This window comes from Natator depressus, chromosome 20, assembly GCF_965152275.1.
Source record: "Natator depressus isolate rNatDep1 chromosome 20, rNatDep2.hap1, whole genome shotgun sequence".
Lineage (NCBI taxonomy): Eukaryota > Metazoa > Chordata > Testudines > Cheloniidae > Natator > Natator depressus.
This window is the reverse complement of record NC_134253.1, coordinates 22,418,653-22,442,497: the sequence shown is the minus strand read 5'-3', so window position 1 is coordinate 22,442,497 and position 23,845 is coordinate 22,418,653. Positions and strand designations below refer to the sequence as shown.

General features: G+C 61.5%; 2 protein-coding genes across 3 annotated transcripts in view; both read right to left on the bottom strand.

The window, feature by feature from the left end:
* Positions 1-4,313: 4,313 nt before the first annotated feature.
* On the bottom strand, positions 4,314-8,727 carry C20H19orf67 (chromosome 20 C19orf67 homolog). The gene is made up of 6 exons (XM_074935636.1): positions 8,444-8,727; positions 7,200-7,344; positions 6,073-6,173; positions 5,539-5,733; positions 5,040-5,162; positions 4,314-4,503 (listed from the first exon to the last, which is right to left on the bottom strand). The coding sequence occupies exons 1-6, from the start codon at positions 8,725-8,727 to the stop codon at positions 4,314-4,316; spliced, it is 1,038 nt and encodes a 345-aa protein (XP_074791737.1).
* Positions 8,728-16,383: 7,656 nt separating this feature from the next.
* Positions 16,384-23,845, bottom strand: part of PKN1 (protein kinase N1) — a 46,129-nt gene continuing 38,667 nt past the window's right edge. For both annotated transcript variants that reach the window (XM_074935195.1, XM_074935194.1), the window contains exons 11-22: positions 23,412-23,571; positions 22,801-22,903; positions 22,143-22,216; positions 21,329-21,395; positions 20,910-21,001; positions 20,571-20,747; positions 20,009-20,071; positions 19,652-19,728; positions 18,703-18,845; positions 18,105-18,212; positions 17,629-17,709; positions 16,384-17,073 (exon numbers count right to left, since the gene is read on the bottom strand). In XM_074935195.1, coding sequence (XP_074791296.1) covers positions 16,870-17,073; positions 17,629-17,709; positions 18,105-18,212; positions 18,703-18,845; positions 19,652-19,728; positions 20,009-20,071; positions 20,571-20,747; positions 20,910-21,001; positions 21,329-21,395; positions 22,143-22,216; positions 22,801-22,903; positions 23,412-23,571 — 1,349 coding nt within the window. In that variant the 3' untranslated portion in view covers positions 16,384-16,869. The remainder of the gene's footprint in view (positions 17,074-17,628; positions 17,710-18,104; positions 18,213-18,702; positions 18,846-19,651; positions 19,729-20,008; positions 20,072-20,570; positions 20,748-20,909; positions 21,002-21,328; positions 21,396-22,142; positions 22,217-22,800; positions 22,904-23,411; positions 23,572-23,845) is intronic.

The following is a 23,845-nucleotide window of genomic DNA, read 5'->3' as shown; positions in this document are numbered from 1 at the left end:
CTGCCATCCTCCACTCCCGGTCGCTGCCCGCCTTCCCTGGGCCACTTCCCCGGAGCCCTAGCACCCACTCAGCCCTTGTTTCAAGGCCCCCACTGCCCTCTGCCCGGCCCAGCACTGCTCTGTCCAGGGTGCCGCTCCTTCTCCCACAGGGGTTCTCAAACTTTTGTACTGGTGACCCCTTTCACATAGCAAGCCTCTGAGTGCGACCCCCCTTAGAAATTAAAACCACTTTATTAACCGTGTTATATGGAAGCTGTTCCATACCCCTAATCATTTTTGTTGCCCCTCGCTGTAGCTTTTCCAACTCCAGTACATCGGTTTTGAGACGGGGCCACCAGGTCTGCACACAGTAGTCAGGATCTGGGCGTACCATGGATTTATATAGTAAAAGTGGAGGAGCTGGGTTTGCCAGACCGATCAGCCAAAGCCAGGGCTGACAACCTCTATGAAAAGGCTGCAAACCACGAGGCCTCTGGACTGCATGCAGAAAGCCTTATAAGCCGGTCAGTGTGAAAGCTAATTTTAGAAGTACTTAATGAGGTTGTTAAAAGGGCTGGAGACACAACACAGTTTATTCCGGGGTCCCCAACGCAGTGCCCGCTTCTTCCAGGACGTTTTCAATGGATAGCTCTCCCACTGATCCACGTGTAGCTTCCATTGCTGGAACGAGATCTACGACTGTTGTAGCAGATGCCTGGATGACCTTGGTTAACGGCCCAAGTGGTTTCAACAGCAGATTTACAAGAGAGAATGGCGATTGTCTTCTCTAACAACAGTAGTCCATCAGCCTCACTATTTAGATCCGTCCCATCTCAGAAGATATTTTCCAAAGCCAATAATAATGGCTGGAGTAATTTTAAGAGACCAGCCAAGGATCACTCATGAGAAGGTCAGCGGGTTTTCCCAGGTTGGACTAATTTGAACTTCTGTCCCAACGTATCTTCGATATTTTCCAAGACGTTCAGTCCTTTTGGACTCTTGCTGAAAAAAGAGGATAACGAAGACATTCAATGTATAGCTTTTAAAAGGCCTTCTGAAGCTTCTGCAGCTCGTACTAGCGCTAGTTGGAGTAGGTGACCTCTGCAGAGCGTATAGGAGAGATCAGAGTTACGCTTTTCTCTGAGCAAACCTTGTACTCCACCATGTCTTCCAGAGAAGTTCGCAGCTCCGTCAAATGCACAAGCAGCCATCTGTCTGGGGTCCAACTGACAAGCATTTAACTCTTCTATTAACAAATGACAATGCACTTAATATTGGCCTCCAGTTTGCAGCGTGTGGTAGCTCTTGCTTAAAGAGAGTGTATGATGTGACAGCCATCTCCCCCCGAAAAAGTCATTTTGGGCCAGGCCGGAGGGCGTGTGTGTATCCCCCTGTGTCAGAGCTATTCTTTCTGGGCCACAAACCTGAAGCACTGTCTCCCACCGACGCATCGATGGAGGAGGTTTTAGAACAGATTGATCAGGCCCTGGGACCCGCTGGCATTCACCCAAGAGAGCTGAAGAAACTCAAATATGAAATTGCAGAACTACTAACTGTGTTATGCAACCTAGCACTGAAATCAGCCTCTGGACCAGATGGCTTGTGGCTAGGCAGAAGACACTGATTTTTAAAAAGGACTCCAGAGACAATCCTGGCAATTACAGGCCGGTAAACCAGGCAAATTGGCTGAAACGATAGCAAAGAACAGAATTAGCAGACACATAGATACACACGGTATGTTGGGGGAGAGTCAACATGGCTCTTGTAAAGGGAAATCATACCTCACCAATCTATTAGAATTCTTTGAGGGAATCAACAAGCATGTGGACAAGGGGGATCCAGTGGATACAGTGTGCTTGGACTTTCAGAAAGCCGTTGACAAGGTCCCTCACCAAAGCCCTTAAGCTAAGTGAGCTGTCATGGGATAAGAGGGAAGGTCCTCCCATGGATTGCAAACTGGTTAAAAGATAGGAAACAAAGGGGAGGGATACATGCTCAGTTTTCACAATGGGTAGTGGTCAAAATGGCAGTGGTCAAAAAAGCAAACCATGTTAGGAACGGGGTAGACAATAAGACCAAATATCAGAGAGCTACTATGGTGTGCCCACACCTGGAATATGGTGTCCAGTTCTGGTTGCCCCATCTCAGAAAGGATATAGCGGAACTGGAAAAGGTTCAGGGCAACAAAGACGGCCAAGGGTATGGAACAGCTTCCTGAGGAGGGGAAAGTAAAAAGACTGGGGCTTTTCAGCTTGGAAATGAGACAACTGGGGAGGGGTGGGGGGATAGAAAATCATGAATAGTGTGGAGAAGTGTTATTTACCCCTTCACACGGTACAAAACCCAGCGGTCACACAGGCAGCAAGCTTCATACAAACAAGAGGAAGCACTTTTTCACACAACGCACAGTTAACCTGGGGAACTCATTGCCAGGTGACGTTGTGAAGGCCGAAAGTATAACTGGGCTCAAAACAGAAGTAGATACGTTCCTGGAGATTAGATCCAGCAATGGCTGTTAGCCAAGGTAGTCAGGGACGCAACCCCATGCTCATGGTGACCCTAAGCCTCTGACTGCCAAAAGCTAGGAGGGGAAGACAGGGATGGATCACCCCACAACTGCCCTGTCCTGTACATGCACCACGAAGCTCTGGTACTGGCCACTGCCAGAGACAGGACACTGGGCCAGACGGATCATTGGGCTGACCCAGGATGGCAACTCTAATGTACCCACAGTTTTGGCAAAAATAACGTCCGGTTTTGTGTCAAAGGCAACACTTCCATTTTGATCTGTTTTGGTTCAAAATTTCCCGCATTAAAAAACCCCAAGGAAACATTTTGATTTTTTCTGATTCCCCCCTGCCCCGACTGAAACAATCTGGCCAACTCAGCATCACCAAATCTGCATTTTTGTGCTGGGAAAAAAAAAAAGGATGAAAACGGTCACAGCTCTAGTTCCCATCCTCCCCAGCACACCCTCACCGCGCCGCAGTTGCAGGCTGAAGGCCAAGTGTACAGAGCAGCATCTTGGTGCAGTTGCCTTGGCGTGAATCTGGAGTAGCTGCACTGGATTCACTCTGGAGTAACCGGGATAAGGATCCAGCCAGGCCCTTTGGCTTAGGCCTTGTCTGCCCTGGCATGTGACAACCCCAGTGCCAGGGTGGGCTGGGCCCCTTAGCTCTGGGTGGGGGCTCTTTGTTGTCATTTGTGGGGCAGACGGGGCAAGCTCCCCCCACAGCTAGGGAGCTGCTGGATAGGCACATTGTAGACCTCCTGGCCCCACCGTGAACCCCCGCTCAGAGAGAGGCCATCAGGGTGTTCCCAATGGGGGGCGCTGGGCCCAATCTCCCACCTACCCCAGAATAATATCATCCATCTCTTGCCTAGTGCTTCCCAGCCGCAGATCTCAAAGCACTGCACACAGGGGCTCAGTCTCATTGTTCCCGTGCTGTAGATGGGGAAACCACGGGGAGGGGACGAGACTTGCCCAAGATCACTCAGCAGTTCAGTGGCAGAGACGGGAATGGAGCCCAGGTCTCCTGAGTCCCCTTCTAGTGCTCTGTCCACGCTTCAAGCCTTCTCCCCCCACGCCACCAGACCTAGCCAGTCATCCCTGTCCCCCACGCCAGTCAGCCCAGCAGCCTTCCCGGTGCCAAGAACCAAACTTTTATTGCAAAAACACAAGGTTATAAATAAGAATTGCACTTGGGTTAGGGGGAGGGGGAGCCCCTGCACAGGGCTCTGTGGAGATCAGGGGAGGGGGGCCTTCAGCTCAAATTTGGGTGGGAGAGGGGACCCCATGGTGCTCTGTGCACTTGGGGTGGGGGGGGCATTCTCAGTGCCCAGCAAGTTTGAGGAACAGGATGGGGAGGGAGACAAAACCCCGGCAGATGGGGCCTGAGGTGGGATTATGGAGCTGTCCACAGATCGGGGGAGCCTGAGGAGACCCCCGTTCCCCATTAACAGCAGGGATCTAGCCCCTGGCGGGGGCTTTTTCAGGAGAGGGTTTATGGACCCAGCAGCCCCAACCCTCTTCTCTTTTACCCCTCCCAGGGCATCAGCCCTCCTAGAGGCAGTGGGGTGAACCCTGCAGAGACGGTCCCCGGCCTGCCCTCCAGCCCCAAGGGGCAGGTGGGGGAGTCAGGGCTGAGCCACCTCCCCTCACTAAGGCTAACAAGCCACCTGGGCCTAGAATCAGAGGCTTTTTAAAACAGCCAGTGGTCAGTTAAAATACAATGGGCCTGTTTGGGTGCCCTGACACCAGGGTGAGGGGCCCAACAGGAGGCAAGTAGCCAGCACCTGCCCCCTGCACCCCAGGAAGCCACACAGGGGCTGTGCTACTGTCCCTGCCCCCCCGGGCTGCCCCAGTATAAGGGCTCCCTGCTGGTGTCAGGGCAGGGGAGGGGAGCGCAAGTCGGGGCGCTCAGGATCTGCACCAGCAAGTCGGTGGCCAGGGTATGCGAGGGCTCCTCGAAACCGATGGTCAGCAGTGGCTGGAAGTCACCCGTGGGCTGTGGGCACAGCACCCTGCAAGGAGAGCGAGGGGCACGTTACAGCCTCTGCCCAGGCCCAGGGGTGCCCAGCCCAGCCGGGCGCCCACACCCTGCCAGGACCACACCCACCACCGCCAGGGGTGCCCAGCCCAGTCAGAGCACCCAGCTTGTTCTCACTCTGATCCACCCAGCCACTGCTCTCCCCGCCCCTCCCTATCCCCTGAGCCCTCCCAGCTGCCCCTCACCCACCTGGCTGCCAGCCCCCCACCCCAACCCCAGGCCTCTGTGTCAGCCCTGGCAGGAGGGGACACTGCTCTCTGTTCCCTGGTCCAGGGTGACTCAAGGCTCACCCCGCGGTGCCTGCAGCAGGATGGGTTTGGGCGCTGCCCCCGCAGGGAGGGTCTCAGGTGGAGACAGGGTCACAGGGACGTGGGGTCAGCTAGGCCAGACCACATCACTGGGACTGATGCCAGGCCCCCGCCCCCCATGGCAGCTCCCCACCTCTGACTGCTGCAGCCGGGAAACCCCCTCCCTGCCCCACAGCCCCTTGGCCCACACCCCAGCGCTCACCACTGCAGGACGTCGGAGGAGTGCTCTGCATCGGGGTCCAGGGGCACCCAGCGCCCGATGGACCAGAGCTTCTGCATCTTGACGGCGTTCTCCCTGCCCGTGTCCCGGAAGCACAGGAAGTAGCTGCAACAAAATTGGGGGGCGAGGGTCGTGGGGAGTCAGACTGGGGCAAAGGTCCCCCTGGGAGACGATCTGGGGGAGCGGGGCTGGGGAGGAGCCTGCAGGGATAAATTGGGGATTGGAGGAGGTTCCTGGCAGAGGAAAGGGGTGCCAGTCTGGGTGGGGGGCACGAAGTGCCTAATGGGGGGCCCTGTGAACCCCTCCATCGCCCCCATCTACACCTGAGTTCCCTGCTACCCTCCCACCACAAATGCCCCTAGGTCCCTGCCACCGAGGATGGGTGGGGTCGCCCCCTAACCCGGGGCTTGGCTGAATCGCTGCAGCTCAACGTCAAATCTGCCCCGGACCCAGGCCCCACCCCCAGTGCCCAGCAGCTCACTACTCAGTGCGGTGCCCCCGGCGCCGCCCCCCGGCCCCCGCCCCCTCCTCCAGAAAGTCCAGGTTCCAGCGCATCTTCTTGTAGAGGTTGCAGGGCAGGTGGGCGGCCGTGTAGGGGGTGGAGATGCAGAAGCGGAAGACAGAGAGCTGGCGCCACTCGCTGAGCCAGAAGCGGCCGCAGAAGAAACATGAGACACTGCGGGAGGGGGAGGAAACACAAACAGATGGGGTAAAAGCCCCATCTCCACCGGGGGGAGCCGACTTCCTCTGCCACCCTGCAGCAAAGCGCCCCCTAGTGCTGCATAGGGGCATTGGGGCTGACTGCCAAGGAAGAGCCCCCCCACCCTGCTCCCTGCAGCACAGCGCCCCCTAGCGCCACACAGGGACACCGGGGTCAGCACTGACTGCAGGGGAGAGCGCCCCCTGCTGGGTCCCCCGCCCTGCTCCCTGCAGCACAGCACCCCCTAATGACGTACGGGGTCTGTGCTGACTGCAAAGGGAGAGCGCCCCCTGCTGAGCCCCCACCCTCACATACTTGAAGGGGTCGGTGTCCTCCAGGGAGACGAAGCTGAAGGAGGCGTACATCAGCACCAGCTGCTCCAGCCGCAGCGCCAGCTGCTCCGAGATCTCCAGCAGCTGCAGGGGAGAGAGACCGGGAGCCTCTGGGGGTGGGCATGGCACTTAGCCAGGACCCCAGGGGGGAAGGTGTCTCCCAGCGCCGGGCAGGGAGGGACCCCGAGAGTCAGCATTCAGTCACAATCAACAGCTTGGGTGTCGGGGCTGCCCTGATGCTGGGGTGAGGGGCAGGAGGAGTCACAAGGAAGCCTTCCTGGGATGGGCAGCCCAGCCCCCTTCCTGGTCTTACCCCCGGGAGGGCTGCCTCCTTCCTCCAGCCACTGGCCTCCAGGAATCCTTGCCCAGCGTGTCTAGGGCAGGCTGGTATCATAGAATATCAGGGTTGGCAGGGACCTCAGGAGGTCATCTAGTCCAACCCCCTGCTCAAAGCAGGACCAGTCCCCAACTAAATCATCCCCAACTAGCCTGCCTCCTTCTACCCCCCAACAGAGCTTGGCTGGAGGACAGGTACTATTCGCTGGTCTGCACTGGGGGCTGGAGCCCCTCCCTCATTTCGTTAGTGAGGACATTCAACGAGGCTGGACCCAACAGTGATCCAGAGGACACCCCAGCCGAGCCCTGCCCCATCCCTCCCCAGCCATGCCCCACACTACCTAGCCCACCCCCCGCCCCCCTAGCCCTCCTCCCCCACCCCCCGCACAACTCCCCCTCCATCCCTGCCCCACGCCCTCTGGCCCAGTTCATCACCCTCAGCCTTCGGTTCTGCTCCTGGAGCCTCTTCTCAAATGCACATGACAACGTCACATCCAAGGTACGTGTCAGTTAGCTCTGAGCTGGGGGTAAATCCCAGGAGTCTTGACTCCCAGCGCCCTTGCTCTAACCACTAGACTCCGCTCCCCTCCCAGTGCTGGGGGTAAAACCCAGGAGTCCTGACTCCCAGCCCCCTCAACCCCATCCGACACATTTAACAGGAGAGTAGAGAAGGCAGGTGACCTTTTGCCCCTAATGCAGGGCAGATGCACCCCACTCCCCACCAAACCCCTACGCAAGCGTCTGTGATTCCCCACCCCACCCCGGCCCACTCACCCTCTTGCGGACAGACGCCTGCAGGGCGCCCAGGCCGGAGTTGTAGCTGCGGGCGGTGGACTCCAGGTATTCAAAGTAGGGCTGGCACATCTGCAGGAAGGTGGGCACGGCCTTAGCAAACTGCTCCTTCTGCATCCTGTCCCTGCTGGAAAGGCAGTAGGCACCCAGTCACGAGGGGCCAGAGGAGGCTCCTTGGCACCGACGGGCAAGCAGAGAGTCCCACCCTGAAGCACAGGGCCCCAGCGCCAGGCTGGGGCACACGGGTCAGCAGTGACCGCAAGACGAGAGCGCCCCCTTCTGCTCCCTGCAGGGCCCTGGCTCCTCACCGTCCCCCTCCTGGCCCCGGGTAGCTGTGAGTTCTGCATCTCCAGTACCGCACCAACACCACTCCCCATTCGGTCCTGGGGCTCAGTGTGCCCACAAGCCCCCGGGCAGGGAGCTGGGCACTCCTGATTGGTACAGACCGGCCTCTTCCAGCAGGCAAAGGTGGTACCTGGAACCTCCATTTCCGGCTGGGTCAGATCAGAGGTGACTGACGAATTCCCCTTTTCCCCTGGAGGGCAGACCCCTGGCAGGGCACGGCCCCATCACTGTGTGGGGTACCACCCAGATGAGCCCTTGGCCCCTCAGCAGGACAGCTGGGATCCCGGCATGGCACTGCCCAGAGAAGGAGCTGTGCCTGGTAGACGGGTGAGATGCTGTGAGGGGGGTGCCCCCTTGGTCGGGCAGTATTCCTGCCCAGCATTGTCTGACCCAGTGCGGGCTCCGACCCATCCTGGGTCCATTCCTCCCCTGCGTTCCCAGCCTCCTCGCCAACACCTGGGCCCCTCCCTTCAGCACACAGAGCTGCCCGGGAGCGGGTTGAGGTGAACTGGTCCGCTGCCCCCACCCTGCTGCCAGGCTGCCCCCACATCTGCCCCCCCCATGCCAGCCCCCTCTCTCCCCTCTGCCCCCTCTGTGCCAGGCTTCCCCCTCATCCCGCTCCCCACACCTCTGCCCTCATACTAGCCCCCTCTCTCCCCACTGCCCCCTCTGTGCCAGGCTTCCCCTTAACCCCGCCCCCCACCTCTACCCTCCCTGCCAGCCCCCTCTCTCCCCTCTGCCCCCTCTGTACCAGGCTTCCCCCTCACCTCACTCCCCCCACCTCTACCCCCCGTTCACTGTTGGCCCACTTCTTTGCCATATACCCTCTGCTCCCCATCGCCCCCTCCAGTGCCAGGCGCCTCCCTCCCACCCCTGCACACCTGTAGAGCAGGTATGTCTGGAAATCCTCTGCCTTCTTCAGCAGGTACTTGAGCTTCTCCGTGACGGGGGTGAGCAGCTCTTCCAGCGTGAGGCTCTCGTGGGTCGGGGACTCGGCCTGCGGTGCCGGGCAGCTCAGCCAGCGGGCTTCGGACGCAGGCGAAGAGAAGAGGCCGCGCTCTGGGCTGCACGGAGCCAGGCTCGCGGCGCTGCCGGGGCTGAAGCACTGGGCCTTGGCAGCGCCCTCTGGGCAGAAGGTGCCACCGTGCCCCTGCTTGCCTGCCATCCCGGGGTCCCGTCTCAGCGTCTGCAAGAGAGGGAGCCGCTGAGGCCGGGGCAGGGGGCCATGGGTTTTGCCCCGGTGGGTTTTACCTGATGGGGGCGCTAGAAAGGATCGGCCAGGAGAGCAGGTCACTTGGCCCCCCAGCCTGATCCTGTCAGGCCCCCGTGCATCTCCCAAGGCCAGTGGAGAGCGCACCAACTCTCGGGGGGTGGAGACGAGGGGAGAAGGCCTCGTGTACACGGGGAAACTAATCTGAATTAGCTAACAGGGCGAATTCAAACCAGCTTAGCCCCCCCACGTCTGGGCACTGCCTTTCCAAACAGAGGTGCCCTCAATCCAGATTTGCCCTGGCTGTAGACAATCCCCGAGGGATCAGGCCCTGCCCTGGGTGGGGAATGGGGGACAGGCCCTCACCTGCCCCCTGCTTTGGCGATCTCAGGATCACCCAGAGGTGCCGCCAACCCTCCCCCAGCCCATCCCCGTGCCCCATTGCAACTGCAAGGGGCCTTGGTACCGGTGGGCCCAGGAGCCCCAAGGCCAGAGCCCTGCAGCTGGGGAACCCTGTGAGGGCTCATCAAGGCCACCTCCTGCAAGGGGGGGCCGTGCCCGATTGCGGGAGCAGCCCCAGCTCCAGGCTAGGCGCCCCAGTGACAAGGAGCCGGGGCGGGGGCATCTCCCACCGGGCCCCCCAGGTTAGTGGCTGCTTGAGAAATTGTGAACCTCAGTGCCTCAGTTTCCCCATCGGTATAACGGGTCGTGGGGGGGGGAGGGGGAAGCTGCCTGGGTTCAAGGGAGACAGACGGCAGGGAGCGTGGGCGGGCCGATGATCTTGGGGGCGGGGCACAGGGGCGGGGCTATGACCCTATGGGGGAGGGGCATGGGCGGGATTATGAGGCGGTTTGTTCCCCTCCCCTTCACCTGCTCCTCCTACGGCGCCTCGCGCGCCGGCCCCGTCCAACCGCCGCCCCCGGGACGGGCGGGGCCAAGGGAGGGGGCGGGACTTTGGCCGACAGAGGGCGGGGCAGAGAGGAGCACATCAGGGCTGGGGTCTGCAGCAAGGGGGCTGTTAAGGGGAGCAGCCCCACGCCCCTGAGGGGCCCCAGTTCCCCCCCTCCCCATTGCTGGGGACCCCAGCCCTTACAGCCTCCCCCCCACCTTAGACCCCCATCATGCCCCCCCCACTCCTCCCCCCTCTGCAGAGGCTGCACTGAGGAGCCTGGATTGGGGGCAGGGAGCATGTCCAGGGGCCATGTGTGGGGGCAGGGAGCAGCTCCCACAGTGGGGGGGCACAAAGTGGGACATCCCCAGGGCCCCCCACCCTGGCCCCCCTTGTGGGTGCTCAGGGGCCACGGGCGGGAGACAGAACTGCCACTGCACGGAAAAAACCCAGATTTGTTTTCATTCCACCTGGGACCAAAGAGGGGGGAAAGGGGCACCACAAGAAACCACACTCTTCCCTAAAGCAGAATTAGAATCGGTTCCACTCTCTATTGCTCTGGGTCGAGCAGCACCTGCCCTCGTGGTAAAAATCACAACTGGCCACATGGATTTTTTTGTTTGGTTTTTTTTTTAACCTTAAAATATGTCAGCCAGACTAATTTACAAACAAGGAATCTGAGCGGTTCCTTATGTCCCTCCCCGGCCCTTCAGCATTTCAGCTGCCTCCACCCAGTCCTGCCAAAGCGTCAATTTCATCCAAGGAGCATTTTTCTGCCGGAGGAGGAGCCAGCTCTGCCCCTGAAAGCCCCAGGTGCTGGAGTCCTGGGATTTGTTTCTGCAGCAAAGACTTTTACCCCCCATACATGAAGGGCTGTTTCATACAGTTGACACCACAAGGGACTATTTAATTATCTGGGCTGGCCTCCTGTACAGCACAGCCCATTAAATCCCCCCCAGATACCCCACGCTGAGGCCAGAGACTTAGGTGACTCTAGAATGTTATAGATCCAGGGCTGAGAGGGGCACCCCTGCCCTACAGCAGGCTGGTGGGACCAGGGCACACATAAACCCACTCCAGCAGTATCAGGGTTTCAGCCCCATTCTTCAGCAAAGGGTTCATGCTTCAGAACAGGGCAGGATAAATCAAAGCAACCTGATCCTTTCCCTTGCCCCAGGATCCAGCTTCTGTAGGCCCCTACCTGCTTCCTGCAGGTCTGCTGTGTCTCTCTGACCACCTGGCTTGGTGGCCTCTTATCTCAGGCTCTGTGCTGCCCAGCTCTCAAACCCATGGGGTGGGCTAAACCCACCTTCCTTAAAGGCCTAGCCCAGCCTGAGCCAGACACAGCTGGCCTCCTGCTCTAGCTCCATCTGTTTAGATCCTGCACTGCCGACGTGGGTGCGGGTTTTTCTGTTGATTTCCTGGGGAGTTGGATCAGCCCTGTAGCCAGAGCAGGGCAAAGACCCCATGTGGACGCAGTCATTCCACTAGAGAACAGTTCTACTTGCACCCCCGGAGCTATGTTTTTGCCCAAGGTTTTCGTTTTCAGCTGCTTAGAACTTTGCCAAAGTTTAATTGGTTGGGACGAAACTTCCCCCGCCAGGTATCTGCTTCAGGTGAACTTGGGGAGTTTAAAACCACTCTGCTGGGGGGAAACCCCCTTTAGCCCATGTGGAAATGTCCCCCCAACCATTTGATTCAACAGCTGTAGCGCCCCTGTGTGGTGACACAGGGACCTTTGATGGATGGGGGCACAGAGGTCCTGGGGTCAGGGAAACGCCACTCCTTGGGCAGGGACTGTCTTCCTGGCCTGTGTTTGTACAGCACCTGGCACAATGTGCTCCTGGCCCATGACTAGGGCGCCAAGGCACTACTGTAATACACCTAATCAATAACATACAGCACCGAGCACCAGGTCTTGGTCTCTGACAGGGATGCCTATGCATTATCGTAATACACCTACTAACTAACTAATACAATGTGATCCCAACCAGCTCTGAACTCAGAGACCAGAATAAACTGAGCCCTGGGTTAGAACAAGCCAGGAAAGAATTGTTTTCCTGGGGACAAATTTATAATATTTTTAAAAAGTTTTGGGCAGAGTTTTGTTGTCGGGTTTTTCCAGGTTTTCATCAAAAAGTTGATTGGTGTCGAACAAAGCCATGTGAATGGAAAGTATATTTGACCCCCGCCCCCCCATTTATTGTTTAAAATAATCATGATATTTTAGGCCAATCTTGCAATTTGGGGGTGGGGCGACAAAATCTTAAAATGCCTGGGGTTGGCAATGCTGGATGTCCCTTTACTCATTGGTGCGTGGCTCAGGGATAAGCCAGTAGGAGGCGCTATAGGATGCCAGCTCGTCTCTTCTTTAGCTTCTCCATTGATTTCTACAGAATTCCAGATTCCAGCCGTTATGGATTCATCACAACGATGACCGAGCCGTGCTTCATCTTGGTGGGTGTTAACTCTGGTCCCTAACAGTGACAACCAAAATGGCCAGTGTGTTAACCACTGATCATTTGAGCCCAGACATCTGGCTCATAGCAGGCCTGGAGACTGTGGGCAGGGCTTGTAGGTCACGCCTGTCCCCTAACCTTTGTTGCATCAGTTTAGATTGCAAGCACCTTGGGGCGAGGACCGTCTTGGCAGGTGTCCGTGCAGCTCCGAACGAAGCCATCCCCATGTTTGCTGTTCTGTGTTTGTGCAGCACCCCCAGCAGGGGTCTGATCTTGATTGTCCCTTCCCCTGGCACCATTGTAATAAACATGATTCTCTTCTCCTCCCTCTGAGCCTTGAGCTAGCTTAGACCGTGCTGCCCATCACCTCGGCATCAGGTCTTTTCTCACTTGCTGCCGAGGGAAGAGCTAAGGAGAAGGTCAGGAGACCAGAATGTCACCAGCATGTGACAGAGACAAGTGGCCACGAGATGCCCCCTCCGGGGATCACAGCATTGGGAGTTAATAGCTGAGTACAAGTGCCAGTTACATGCATGAGAGGGCAAACCCCTGCCCAGCCCAGGGCCCCACACCAGCCCGAACCAGGTGTGTGGAGAGTTCTGGGCTGCAAGACCACTCACCTGGGCCATGCAGTGCCAGACTAGCTGGTCACGATGATCCCTTCGCCTCGATGGCTATGAATGAGCCTTCAGGACCAGCCCATGGCTAACCAGCTCAGCTGCTACCCCCCAGCAGCAGGGGGGCTCAGGGCCCCTGTGGGCTTCCCCAGTTGCCGGTGGAGAGGCAGATGCACACCACATCCTGGGCAGCTCTTCCAGGGCTCAACTCTCTGGAGGCAAGACCCTAGTGGAGGGTAAGGCCCCTCTGCCCAGCCCGCATGGGCTCTGGCCACTTGCTCCAGGGATGCGGCCACATGGCTGGTTGCGGGCAGCGCACTGGCCCGGGAAAGTGTCTGAGGGGAGAGCCCCAGCAGATGTAACTTAGCATTGCTCGAGTGGTGTCAATGATCCCCAGATGGTGTCAGTCTAGGGCACTCACGGAGAGCCGGTGACTAACCCCGTTGGGGAGTTGGCCTGGGGTGTTTGTGCCATGATGCCCCAGGTGCTGGGTGGAAGCTCCTGGCTGGGATTTGCTCGACAAAGACCAGGGGTGAGTGGGACTCACAGGAGGATGGAGCATGTCAGCAGAGAACTGGACAGATGACTGAGTACAGGGACCTCCCTCCTCTAAGTCGGTATGAACCCACTACCCCATTGCAGCACCAGGGGGTGCTGTGCTGCAGGGACAGGGAGTCTCAGTAGCGGGCGCTGTCCCCTTGCAGATAGCACCAAAGCCAATGCCCAAGAGCAGCACTAGGGGGCGCTGTGCTGCAGGGAGCAGGGTGCTCAGTAGGGAGCTTTTCCCCCTCACACTCAGTGATGACCCCAATGCTCTAGTAGTCGGGCAATAGGGGGCGCTGTGCTGCTGGTAGGTCTGCTGCTCACAACAGACCCCAAACCTGGCCAGGCACGCTGAATAAAGATCCCCCAGAGCTCAGGCTCCATCCCAGCTCCCTCCAGGAGAATCCCCCCTCCTCTCTCAATCCCCATGTAGGAGCATTGGGACTTGGGCATTTCCCCCACTTCCTGTCCCAAACTGCTATGCACAGGGCCTTGGATGTGCTAAATAAACTCCAGGCCCACTGCGGCACTGCCCTGTTCCCCAGAAGGGGGCACTGCAGCTACCATCCCTGCCACGGGATTCTCCTCTCCACTGAACTCACCTGGTCCATTTTAACCCCTGCTGCGCTGAGGCCAGGTGCCTCCCTTGGTTCCTGGGCCTTCTACAGCAGGTTGAGGGCCCAGCAACGGTGCCAGCACATGCTGCCCCATCCCTCCGGCTTGTCCCGTCTGGCAGCCTCTCAGCACCACTGTGGGGAGCTTCCTCCCCAGCCTTCAACGTGCTTCATAACCGGGGAGGAGCATCAGTCTCACAAAGTTACCTGTGGGGAAACCCAGGCACGGGAGGCTTGCCCAAGGTCAGTGGCAACGAAGGGAACTGAGCCCAGGAGTCCTGGCTCCCAGCCCCTCCCCCCTGCTCAAACCACTAGACCCCACTCTCCTCCCAGAGCTGGGCATGGAACCCAGGAGTCCTGAGTCCCAGCTGCTGCCCCAGAAGGGTTTCCCAGGGCACCGCGCTGGTTGGAGGGCTCTTCTAGCCTCCCACAATGAGACGCCTTCGACGCCCAGGCTGTGACATTTGCTTAACTGGTTTATAATTTACAACTCACATCTCATACCACAAAGGCAGCTCATTAGCTCCCTCTCACCCCACAGAACACAGCCCGAGGGTCTCCCTGCGGGGACAGAGGTAGTTAAAAGGCAGGCGGGTGGCAGGGCGCTGGCAGGGGGACTGTAACTTTGAGCCTTTGCCTGGAGCCAGAGCGACCCCACCCCAAAGGCTGACAGGCAGGGGCGGGAATGTTACAGAAGGGGAAACTGAGGCACACAGAAACGTGACTCCACCAGGTGCACACAGCAAGTCAGTGGCAGAGCCAAGGACAGAACCCAGAAATCCTGGCTCCCAGCCCCTCCTGCTCTAACCACAAGAGCTCACTCTCTTAGGTCCAGGACAGAACCCTGACTTCTGGCCACATGCCCCCTCTTTAACCACTAGACATTTCTCTCTTCCCCATCAGTAACAGAACCCAGGAGTCCTGATTCTCAACCCCACCTCCATCACTAGACCTCCCCACCCATTCAGAAGCAGTGGGCTCGACTCCTGCCAACCAGGGGAATGGCCCCTCTTGTGGCAACGCTTCCCTGCATCCCCAACACTGCGGTCAGGGGCACAGCTCAGTGGAGGCTGGAGCAGCAAGCAGGTGCATGAAGCCCCCATGGGGAGGCGCTGCAGGACAGGGCAGCACCCCGTGGGTGGGAACTTAGAGACAGTGGCCATCTCCCCCCTTCCCCTCCCCCACCGGGCGTGGGAGTACACAGGGAATCCCTACCCCCAGCCCCTGTGGATCTGCTGTGCCCTCAGCTCTTGTGCCTGCCTGGGCTCTGCCCCATCCCCATGGGGCCAGCAGCCCCCAGCTCTCACCCCAGTCATACCCAGGGAGGCCCCTGCTTCCCTTTATCAGGGGTGATGTGGCTCCAGCCCCTCTAACCTTCATGCCATGCAGGGCGGGGAGCTAGGACATCATGCTGAGTGCGGTCAGACATGTGAGAGACAAGGAAAATGCAGGGAGTGGGACAGGGGCTCAGTGCCCCCATACAGCACTAGGGGGCGCTGTGCTGCAGGGAGCAGGGTGGGGGAGCACAGCAGGGGCACTCTCCCTTCACTGTCAGTGCTGACCCTAAAACACCAGCGTGGCACTAGGGGGCGCTGTGCTGCAGGGAGCAGGGGTGGGGGCACTCTCCCTTTCAAGGCAATGCACAGGGGCCCCTGGTTTTGGCTTAGAATTAAAGCTGGAGCCCTGATCAGTCACCGGGCTGGAAGGGACCCGAGAGCTCAAGTCCAGCACCCTGCACCGAGGCAGGGCCATGGGTACCTAGACCGTCCCCAACAGGTGTTTGGCCACCGTGTTCTTAAAAACATGGCCCAGAACCATGGCCAGTGACGGGGGGGAGCGCCAGCTTCCTGGCCAAAGTCCCCTTGGGGCAGCCCCCCGCAGCCTGCCTCCAGTCCCTTCCCCTCCAGTCCTAAAACTGTTGTGTGCTGTTGCTGGTGGCTGCTAAGCAGCTGAAACAGCCCACCCCAGAGGCAGCTGCATTTCAGTGCCAGGCCAGGGATCCCTGTATAAACAGCCCCCATGTCCCGCCCCAGCGGCAGCTGCCCCCACCAGTTCCTGCGTCAGCCGGCTCCAGATACTCCAAATGGTCCATGATACGAGGCAGAGCCCTCGGGCAAAGGGCTGGGCTGCACCTTGCCAGGCCCTGGGGGAGCAGATGGGCCTACAGCCATGGGTAGAGGGCAGCTGAGCCCTGGGTAGAGCTGCAGTAGGATGAGGGGCTGCAGGGCATAAAGCCCCCCAGCTCACAGGAGGCTTCCAGGGCCTCAGAGAGGGGCAGGGGGCTGGGTCACTGTATGGGGCGGGGGGGGGACCCTCCTGGGCACCCTTCTGGGACCTGGCCATGGAGCATCCCACCAGTCCTCCCCCAGGACCCAACATTGGGTGCCACTCCTCCACCCTCAGGGTGGCCCCTACTTGCCCTGAGGGTCCAGCAGCTCCCCACCCCCACAAGCTGACTCCACCCTGGCCTGGCAAGGCCCCCACCTCCCCTCAGTGCTCATCCTCCCCCCGCCCAGGACGCAGGGCACAGACCCCTCCTCTTGCTGCACCCCTGCCTCTGGGAGCAGGGGGTGGGGCTCAGCCTTTCACCCATGGAAATGCCAAGGCCAGACCCAGGCTGGGGGTAGGAACCAGGGCGGGGCCAGCGCTGCGCTCACCCCCTCCACTTGTTGGCAAAACTACAATAGTCCAAGAGAAAGTTATGGGCAGAAGGGGCAGTGGGGGGCTCAGACAGGGGGCAGGTGGGGTTGGGGGCAGCGGTCCCTGGCAGGGATTCCAAGAGATCCACTTCCCCTGTCTTGCTTCTGCGGCCTTGGAGCCAAACTGCCCCCACAGCACAGATCCAGGCTGACTCCCCGCCCCAGCGAGTCCTTCACACAGGTGGGGGCAGGCTTCCTCCGCAGAGTCCTTCAGAGCCCCAGGGGGTGCTGGTGGGAAACCCTCCGTCCGTTCCCGCGGCCCAGCTCTCCCCTGGGCTAGCAGGTGTCCGCGAGGTAGTCGAAGTGGCGGAAGGCCTCCTGCTCGGCGGCGGTGAGCGGGCGCGGCTCGCGGGGTGGCGTCAGTGCGGGTGCCTCGGCCGTGAACTCCTCGTCGAAGTTGCTGATGTCCTCCCGCCCCTTGATGATGGGGACGAAGGGGGGAGGGAGCCGCCGGGCCAGCAGGGCCTCCCAGTCAATGAACTGCGGGGGGAGGGGAGCAGTGAGCGAGTGGGGGCGGCTGCAGCCAGACTGGGAGTTAGCCCTGCCCTTGGGAACCCCCACCAGGCTAGGCTGGGCTGGCCCGGGCCAAGCCTTGGGCAGCAGAAGGCAGCTGCAGGGTGGGAGTCACAGCAGGGGGTGCTCTCCCCTGGGAGTCAGTGCTGGCCGCAATGCCCCCATGCAGCACCAGGGGGCGCTGTGCTGCAGGAAGCAGGGCAAGGGCGCAGGAGGGGATGCTCTCCCCTGGCAGTCAGTGCTGGCCGCAATGCCCCCACGCAGCACCAGGGGGCGCTGTTGCCTAACATGACCTTAGACCAAGGGGGCTGCACTCCATCCTGGATATGGGGGAGGGGGCATCGCCTCCTGCAGGCTGAGCCAGGCGTGGCAGTGCCAGCATCCAGCGGGGGCATCTCAGCAGGAGCCAGGCTGTAGCCAGGGAAGGGGGCTACAGTGGAGGGTTGTTCTGTCTGGAGTGGGGGTGGCCGCAGGGCGGGATGTCGGGGGAAGGGGGGGGTTAACATGGCGGTGGGAACTGACCCTGAAGAACGGCTGCTTCTTGACGTCCTCGGCGTCCCGCTCGCTGGAGCCCAGGCGCCGGTCCGGGTTCCTGCGCAGGAGCTGGACAGAGACACCGTTACCCTCCAGCCCCCTGCCCCCACCTCCCTCTCCATCCCCAGGGACCCCTCCCTGCCCCCGCTCTCCATCCCCGGAGACCCCCCAGTCTCCATCCCCGGGGGGGACAGGCGCTCCACTGAGCCACCCTTCCTGATCCCCACCCAGAGCAGAGCCCTGGAGCACGAGGGTAGCTTGACCGGATGAGCCATGCACTGGAGGGGCAGGAGCTGCTCCAAGCTGGGGGCAGGGCCCCCGCCTCCCCTTGATGCCCATCCCCCCGAGATCCAGTCCCTCCCCCCAGAGCCCAACCCCTGCTCCCACACGCCCTTTGGGAGCTGCCCTGCCCCCCAGCCCAGCCCCAGTGTGTGTGTGATGGGGGCAAGGCCTGGCGTACTCACCCGGCGCATGACGCCGATGGCTTCGGTGGACAGGAAGCGGGGGTACCGCACCTCGTCATTCACGATGCTGTCAAACACCTCCTCCTCGTCGTCACCTGGGAATGGGGACTGCAGGGCAGAGCCGGGGGGCAGGTCAACATCCCGCCAGCTCAGAGTGACCCCCAGCACAAACCTGCCCCCACCCTGCCCCAAGCGCCACCCCAAACCTCATGGGGCTGACCCCATGCACCTCAGCCCTGACCCAGTCCCCCGTCCTGAACCAAGCACTCCCCCACCTCCACCCTACCCAATATCTCCCCACCTTTGACCCAGCCCCCGCCCTCTCCCAAGTGCCCTCCCTGCCCGGGCACCTGTGACCCGGCCCCTCCCCCGTGACCCAACCACCCCTCCCATCTTTGAACAGCCCTCCCAGCCCAAGCCACACCCCCTCCCCCCATTCAGACCCACCCCCCATCCTGCTGGGAGCACCCCTCTGAACTAGTCCTCACTCTGAGCCCCTCCCTCACCCTACCTGCCCCTCCAACTGCCCTCCCCCACCCCAACCAGCCCTGGGATGGCCATGTGAAGGCCCAGGAGAAGACCCCGCCCCCCGACTCACCTCCCCCACCAGCATCTCGTAAACCAAGACGCCCAGCCCCCACCAGTCCACGGCGCGGGTGTAGGACGTGTCTGTCAGCACCTCGGGCGCCAGGAACTCGGGGGTCCCGCAGAACGTGCTGGTGCGGTCGCCATAGCCCATCCCTGAGCGGGGAGGGGAAAGGGTTAAACCCCGGGGTCCCCCCATGCACTGAGCAACACCCTCCCCATCGCAGGGTGGGGGCTACGCCCAGGGCTTTCTCCCAGCTCCCAGGAGGCCACAGACCCACCAAGGCTCCTGCCCCCACTGCCCCTCCCTTCAACTGCTCCCAAGCTAAGCAGGGTCAGTGCATGGAGAGAGCTCCCAGAGAGCAGGTGGGGGCTCAGCAGGGGGCGCTATCCCCTCAGTCAGGCTGGCCCCAATACCCCAGTGCAGCACTTTGGGGCACTGTGCTGCAGGGGATGGGGTGGGAGCTCAGTAGGGGGTGTTGTGATGCAGGGGGTGGGGGTATTAGTAGGGGGTGCTGTGCTAAAGGGGGTGGGAAAATGGGGGCTCAATAGGGGGCACTGTGCTGCAGGAGTTGCCATACCCCAGGGTGGTTATTAACAATCCCTGAGCTCCCCCACAGAGCTGCATTTGTCCTGGTGTCCCTAGCAGGGCGCTTCTATTCCCCTGCAGCCAGATACGCGCCTCTCCTTCACTTCCTGTCCCAAAGTGCTGCGTTCCCCCTGAGTCCCACAGCTGTCACGTCCCCCCACAGAAGTGGCTGCACCCCGGCGCTGGGTGAGCCACACTCCTATAAGCAGCTTCTATGTTCCACCCCAGAGGTGGCTCCATTGCAGCAGCAGGTGGAACTGGGCACAGAGACTCCCATCTGCCTGACGGGCCCCTGTGGCAAAGTATCTCGACACTCACATGTAACTGCCCCTGGTACCCCTGCCCCCTCCCTTGCCCTGTGCCCAGCACCCACCTTCCTTGCACAGGCCAAAGTCTGCGATCTTCACAAAACCCTCCTTGTCCAGTAATAAATTATCCAGCTTCAGGTCCCTGAAGGAGGAGGGTGCGAGGGTCAGTGTGTGCGGGCAGGCTAGGAGTCCAGACTGCTGGGATCTATCCCCAGTGATGGGAGGGGACTGAGGTCTAGTGGTTAGAGCAGGGACGGCTGGGAGTCTGGACTCCTGGGTCCTAGCCCCAGCTATGCACCTTATCCACAAAGTACCGCCCCGGCTGTGTGCCTCAGTTTCCCTACCTGTACAGCAGGGTGCAGAGCCGGGAGCCCCATGCTGGGCAAGGGAATGTCCCCCCTCCCCCGTTGAGAGTCTCTTACCTGTACACGATTTTGCGCTCGTGAAGAAACTGCAAGCCAAGGACGACGCATGCAGCGTAAAACCTGCAAGGGAGGCCGGAGGCCGGGGGGGGGGTGTCAATGCTGCAGCCCGTGCTGGGATAGCCCCTCCCCGCTGGCTCTGCCATACAGAGCAAACCCAGCCCAGGTGGGGAGCAAGAGCAGGCCAGGAGTCAGGACTCCTGGGTTCCACACCTGGCTCTGGGAGGGGACCAGTGTCTAGCAGTTAGCACAGGGGGCTGGGAGTCTGGACTTCCGGGTTCCACACCTGGCTCTGGGAGGGGAGCGGTGTCTAGCGGTTAGCGCAGGGGGCTGGGAGTCAGGACTCCTGGGTTCCACACCTGGCTCTGGGAGGGGAGCGGTGTCTAGCGGTTAGCGCAGGGGGCTGGGAGTCAGGACTCCTGGGTTCCAGACCTGGCTCTGGGAGGGGAGCGGTGTCTAGTGGTAAGAGCAGGGGACTGGGAGCCAGGACTCCTGGGTTCCGGGGCTGGCTGGGACTGCCAGCGAGGCCCTGTGGGCTGGCGCACGGCTGCCCCGCACTCACGTGGCCCGTGGCTCGGTGAAGACGTCGGTGTGGATGTGCATCATGAGGTCGCCACCGGCCGTGTACTCCATGACGAAGCAGACGTGCTCGGGCGTCTGGAAGCAGGCGAAGAGGTTCACCAGGAACGGGTGCCGCGAGCTATTCACCGTCTCGAAGATCCGCTTCTCGCACATCAGGCTGCAGGGGAGGGGGGACATGGGGAGGGTGGGGAAAGGCAGGCGTGGGGTGAGGGAGATGGTTCCCCAGGCCCCCAGCCCCTCTGCCCCCAGCAGGGGTCTCCAGAGGGGACTGGCTGGGTCTCCATGGCACTGGGGGGAGGGGGGGGTGCTGGCCACTCACCTCTCCACCTCGTCCCGTGCCACAATGTCGCCCTTCTTCAAGGCTTTGATGGCGTAGAGCTCCCCTGTGCGGCTGTATTCAGAGAGCAGCACCTGCAGCCACACAGCCGGCATTAGGGGCTGCACCGTGGCTGGGGGCCAGGGCTGCTGGGAGGGGAGTGGGGTCTAGTGGTGAGAGCGGGGGGGCTGGGAGCCACGACTCCTGGGTTTTCTCCCCAGCTCTGGCAAGGATTTGTGGCAGGACTGGGTGCAAATCACTTGTCAGTGTCGTTTCTCTGCCCCGCTGGGAAGGGCCCGGATGGGGTGGGAGGCACTTAAGACCTCCCACCACAGCAGGGGGCTGCAGATGAATAAGTTGGGGGAAGCCCTTGGGGGGTTTCTGGGGGAATGGGCGCGAGTGGGGCTGGGTCCAAGACTCACTTTGCCGAAGTGCCCGCGTCCCAGCACGGCCAGGAACCTGAAGTCATCCAGCGTCAAGGGCGTCGTCCTGGGGGGCAGAGGCAGAGTGAGAACTGGGCACCGCTGCGGCTGGCAGCCGGCGTGGGGCGGGGAGGGACCTGCGCACCACGGGGCAGCGAGTCCCCTTACCCCTCCCCCAGCCCATCCCTGAGCAGGGGGGTCTGCGAATGGTGCCCCCCTAATCCCCACCCCCTCTGGGGAGACAAGAGCCCCAGGAGGGGGAGGGGCTGCTGACTTCACCCCTGCCCCCCCCACAACCCGACCCCCTCTGTCAGACGGCTCTGGGCAGCGAGAGCCCCTGGTGGGGGCTGAGGGGGGCAGGGTGGGATCCTGGGGATGAGGTGACAGTCCCACCAGGGGTCCCAAGAGACAGGCTCTGGGGTAAGGGAAGGGGGCTGTGGGGAGGAATGGGAGTAACAAGTGTGTGTGTGGGGGTGGGGAGCGAGGCAGGAAGTGGGGGAGGGGTCTGGCAGTATGGAGGGGTGGGGCCAGCAGGTGGGGGAGGGGCTTGGCATGTGGCAGCTGATAACCTGGGTGGGGCCCTGTTGCCAGTCTTACCCCTGGAGAGGCTGGGAGGTTGGAGCAGGGCTGGGGGAAGGGGTTTTCCCTCCGCTTGTCCTGGGGGCAACTTCTAGCGAGGAGCGTGAGAGGGCAGTGGCCAGGGGTCTGGGTCAGAAGCAAATGGGGCTGGGAGGGACCCTGAGGTCTCTGGGGCTGGGCTGGGCAGGCACACGCGGGGAAGATGGGGGGCAACATGGGGGCAGGGGTCCCTCACCTGTGCAGGGTGCTATTCCCAGGCCTTTGGGTGTCTCCTCCCGGCACCGGCTCCTTGTCTCCTGCTTGCGGGCTCTGGGGGGCAGATGGGGGTGGAGGGTTAGGCAGGCAGGAGCTCCCCCAGCCCCCTCACTGCCCGCTGTGCCCGGCGTTGTGGGGCAGCTGAGAAGGCACCACAGTCCCATGGCAGTGCTGGGTGGTGCCAGGGGTCAGCAGGACCTAATCTTCCCCCCTGGGGTACTGAGGGGCCCAGCCATGAGGCAGGGAATCTCCATCTACAACTCCCCACTGGCGCTGCATCTCCAGGGTGCCCATCCCCATGGACTCTGGGCGCAGCTGATGGCAGGCCCCGTCAGACAGGAGGGAGCGAGAGTCGGGTCCCCAGTCGCCGGTGGCAGGGGGCCCGTTCCCTCCCCTGGGCTCTGACTGCAGGGAGCCCCTGGGTCTGGCACTGGCTCCCCGTGGGGCTGGGTGTGGGCTGCGGGGTCCCCATGTCTGGTGCTGGAGCTCAGGGTGGGCGGTTCCCCGGGTCTGGCACTGCTGCCTGGCGACGGGTGGTTCCCTGTCCCTGGCGCCGGGGACCCCGGCCCATCCCTGCCATCCCCGGAAGTTGCTCTAGTGGACAGGACCAGCCCCCCACGTGACAGGGGGAGTCTTACCAGTGCGCCCCTCTCCGGTCGCTCCCCACCTTCGGCCGGCTGGCCTGGCTGCTCCTGCTGCGGCTTATCAATGTCCAGGGTCAGTTTCTCGATGGAGAAGTCTCTGCGGGGCAGGGGTTGGGGTGGGGGGATTAGAGGGGAAGACCCATGGGATCCCCCCATAGTCCCCTCCCCCCAGATCCCCGGAGCGGATGGAGCTGGGGGACCCTGCCTGGGAGGCTGGTGGGTCTGACGACAGGAGGTAGCTGCCCCCTTGTGACACCTCCCCTTGCAAGCAGTTGTTTGGGGGGCCCTGGCAAACCTCCTGCCCCCTTCCACAGCTGGGCGGTGAGGCACCCCCATGCTTCTGGCAATATTTGGGCTCTCGCCCCACAGACCTGGGCCCCCCCATCATCCCACGGGAGGCAGCTTGGCCGGCCTGCCGGGGCTGTGAGGCCTGCCACTCCCTCCCTCCACAGCGGGGGCTGTCCCTGGGGGCCCGGCCCAACCCCCACAGCCCCGGGCCCCAGAGCGAGGGCAGAATGGGCCCCCCCCGGGGGTTGTGCCGGGTGCGGTGAGCTCCAGCCCCCTCCCCCGCCCCCCCGCTGCCCCAGGGACCCCCAGGGGCTCACCTGGCCAGGCTGTGGTGGCCCTCGGAGCCGGGCCCGGTGGGCATGTGGGCCGAGGGGCTGTAGGCACCGGTGGAGCTGGTGGTGGGCAGGAGGCGCCGTAGCAGCCGCACCCACGTGGCGATGTCAATGTTCATCTGGCGGGCGCGCAGGAAGGCCTTGCCTGGGGGGGGTCAAAAGTCACGGTGGGACCGGTCCCCCCCCACACCTCCAGTCATCCCCCCAGAGCTGCATAGGGCTGGGAATGCAGCCGAACCCGGAGCCTCAGCAGCAAGACGCTGCAGCGCTCAGTACCCGCCCCCCGGGGTGGGGGATATGGGGTAGAGCCAAGCGTTGGCCCCCAAGGAAGGGGGAGGAGTATAGGGAGCAGAGCCCGTCCCCACAAGGAGGAATGGGGATATGGGGCAGCATCAGCCCTCAAGAGGTGGAGGGGGTTA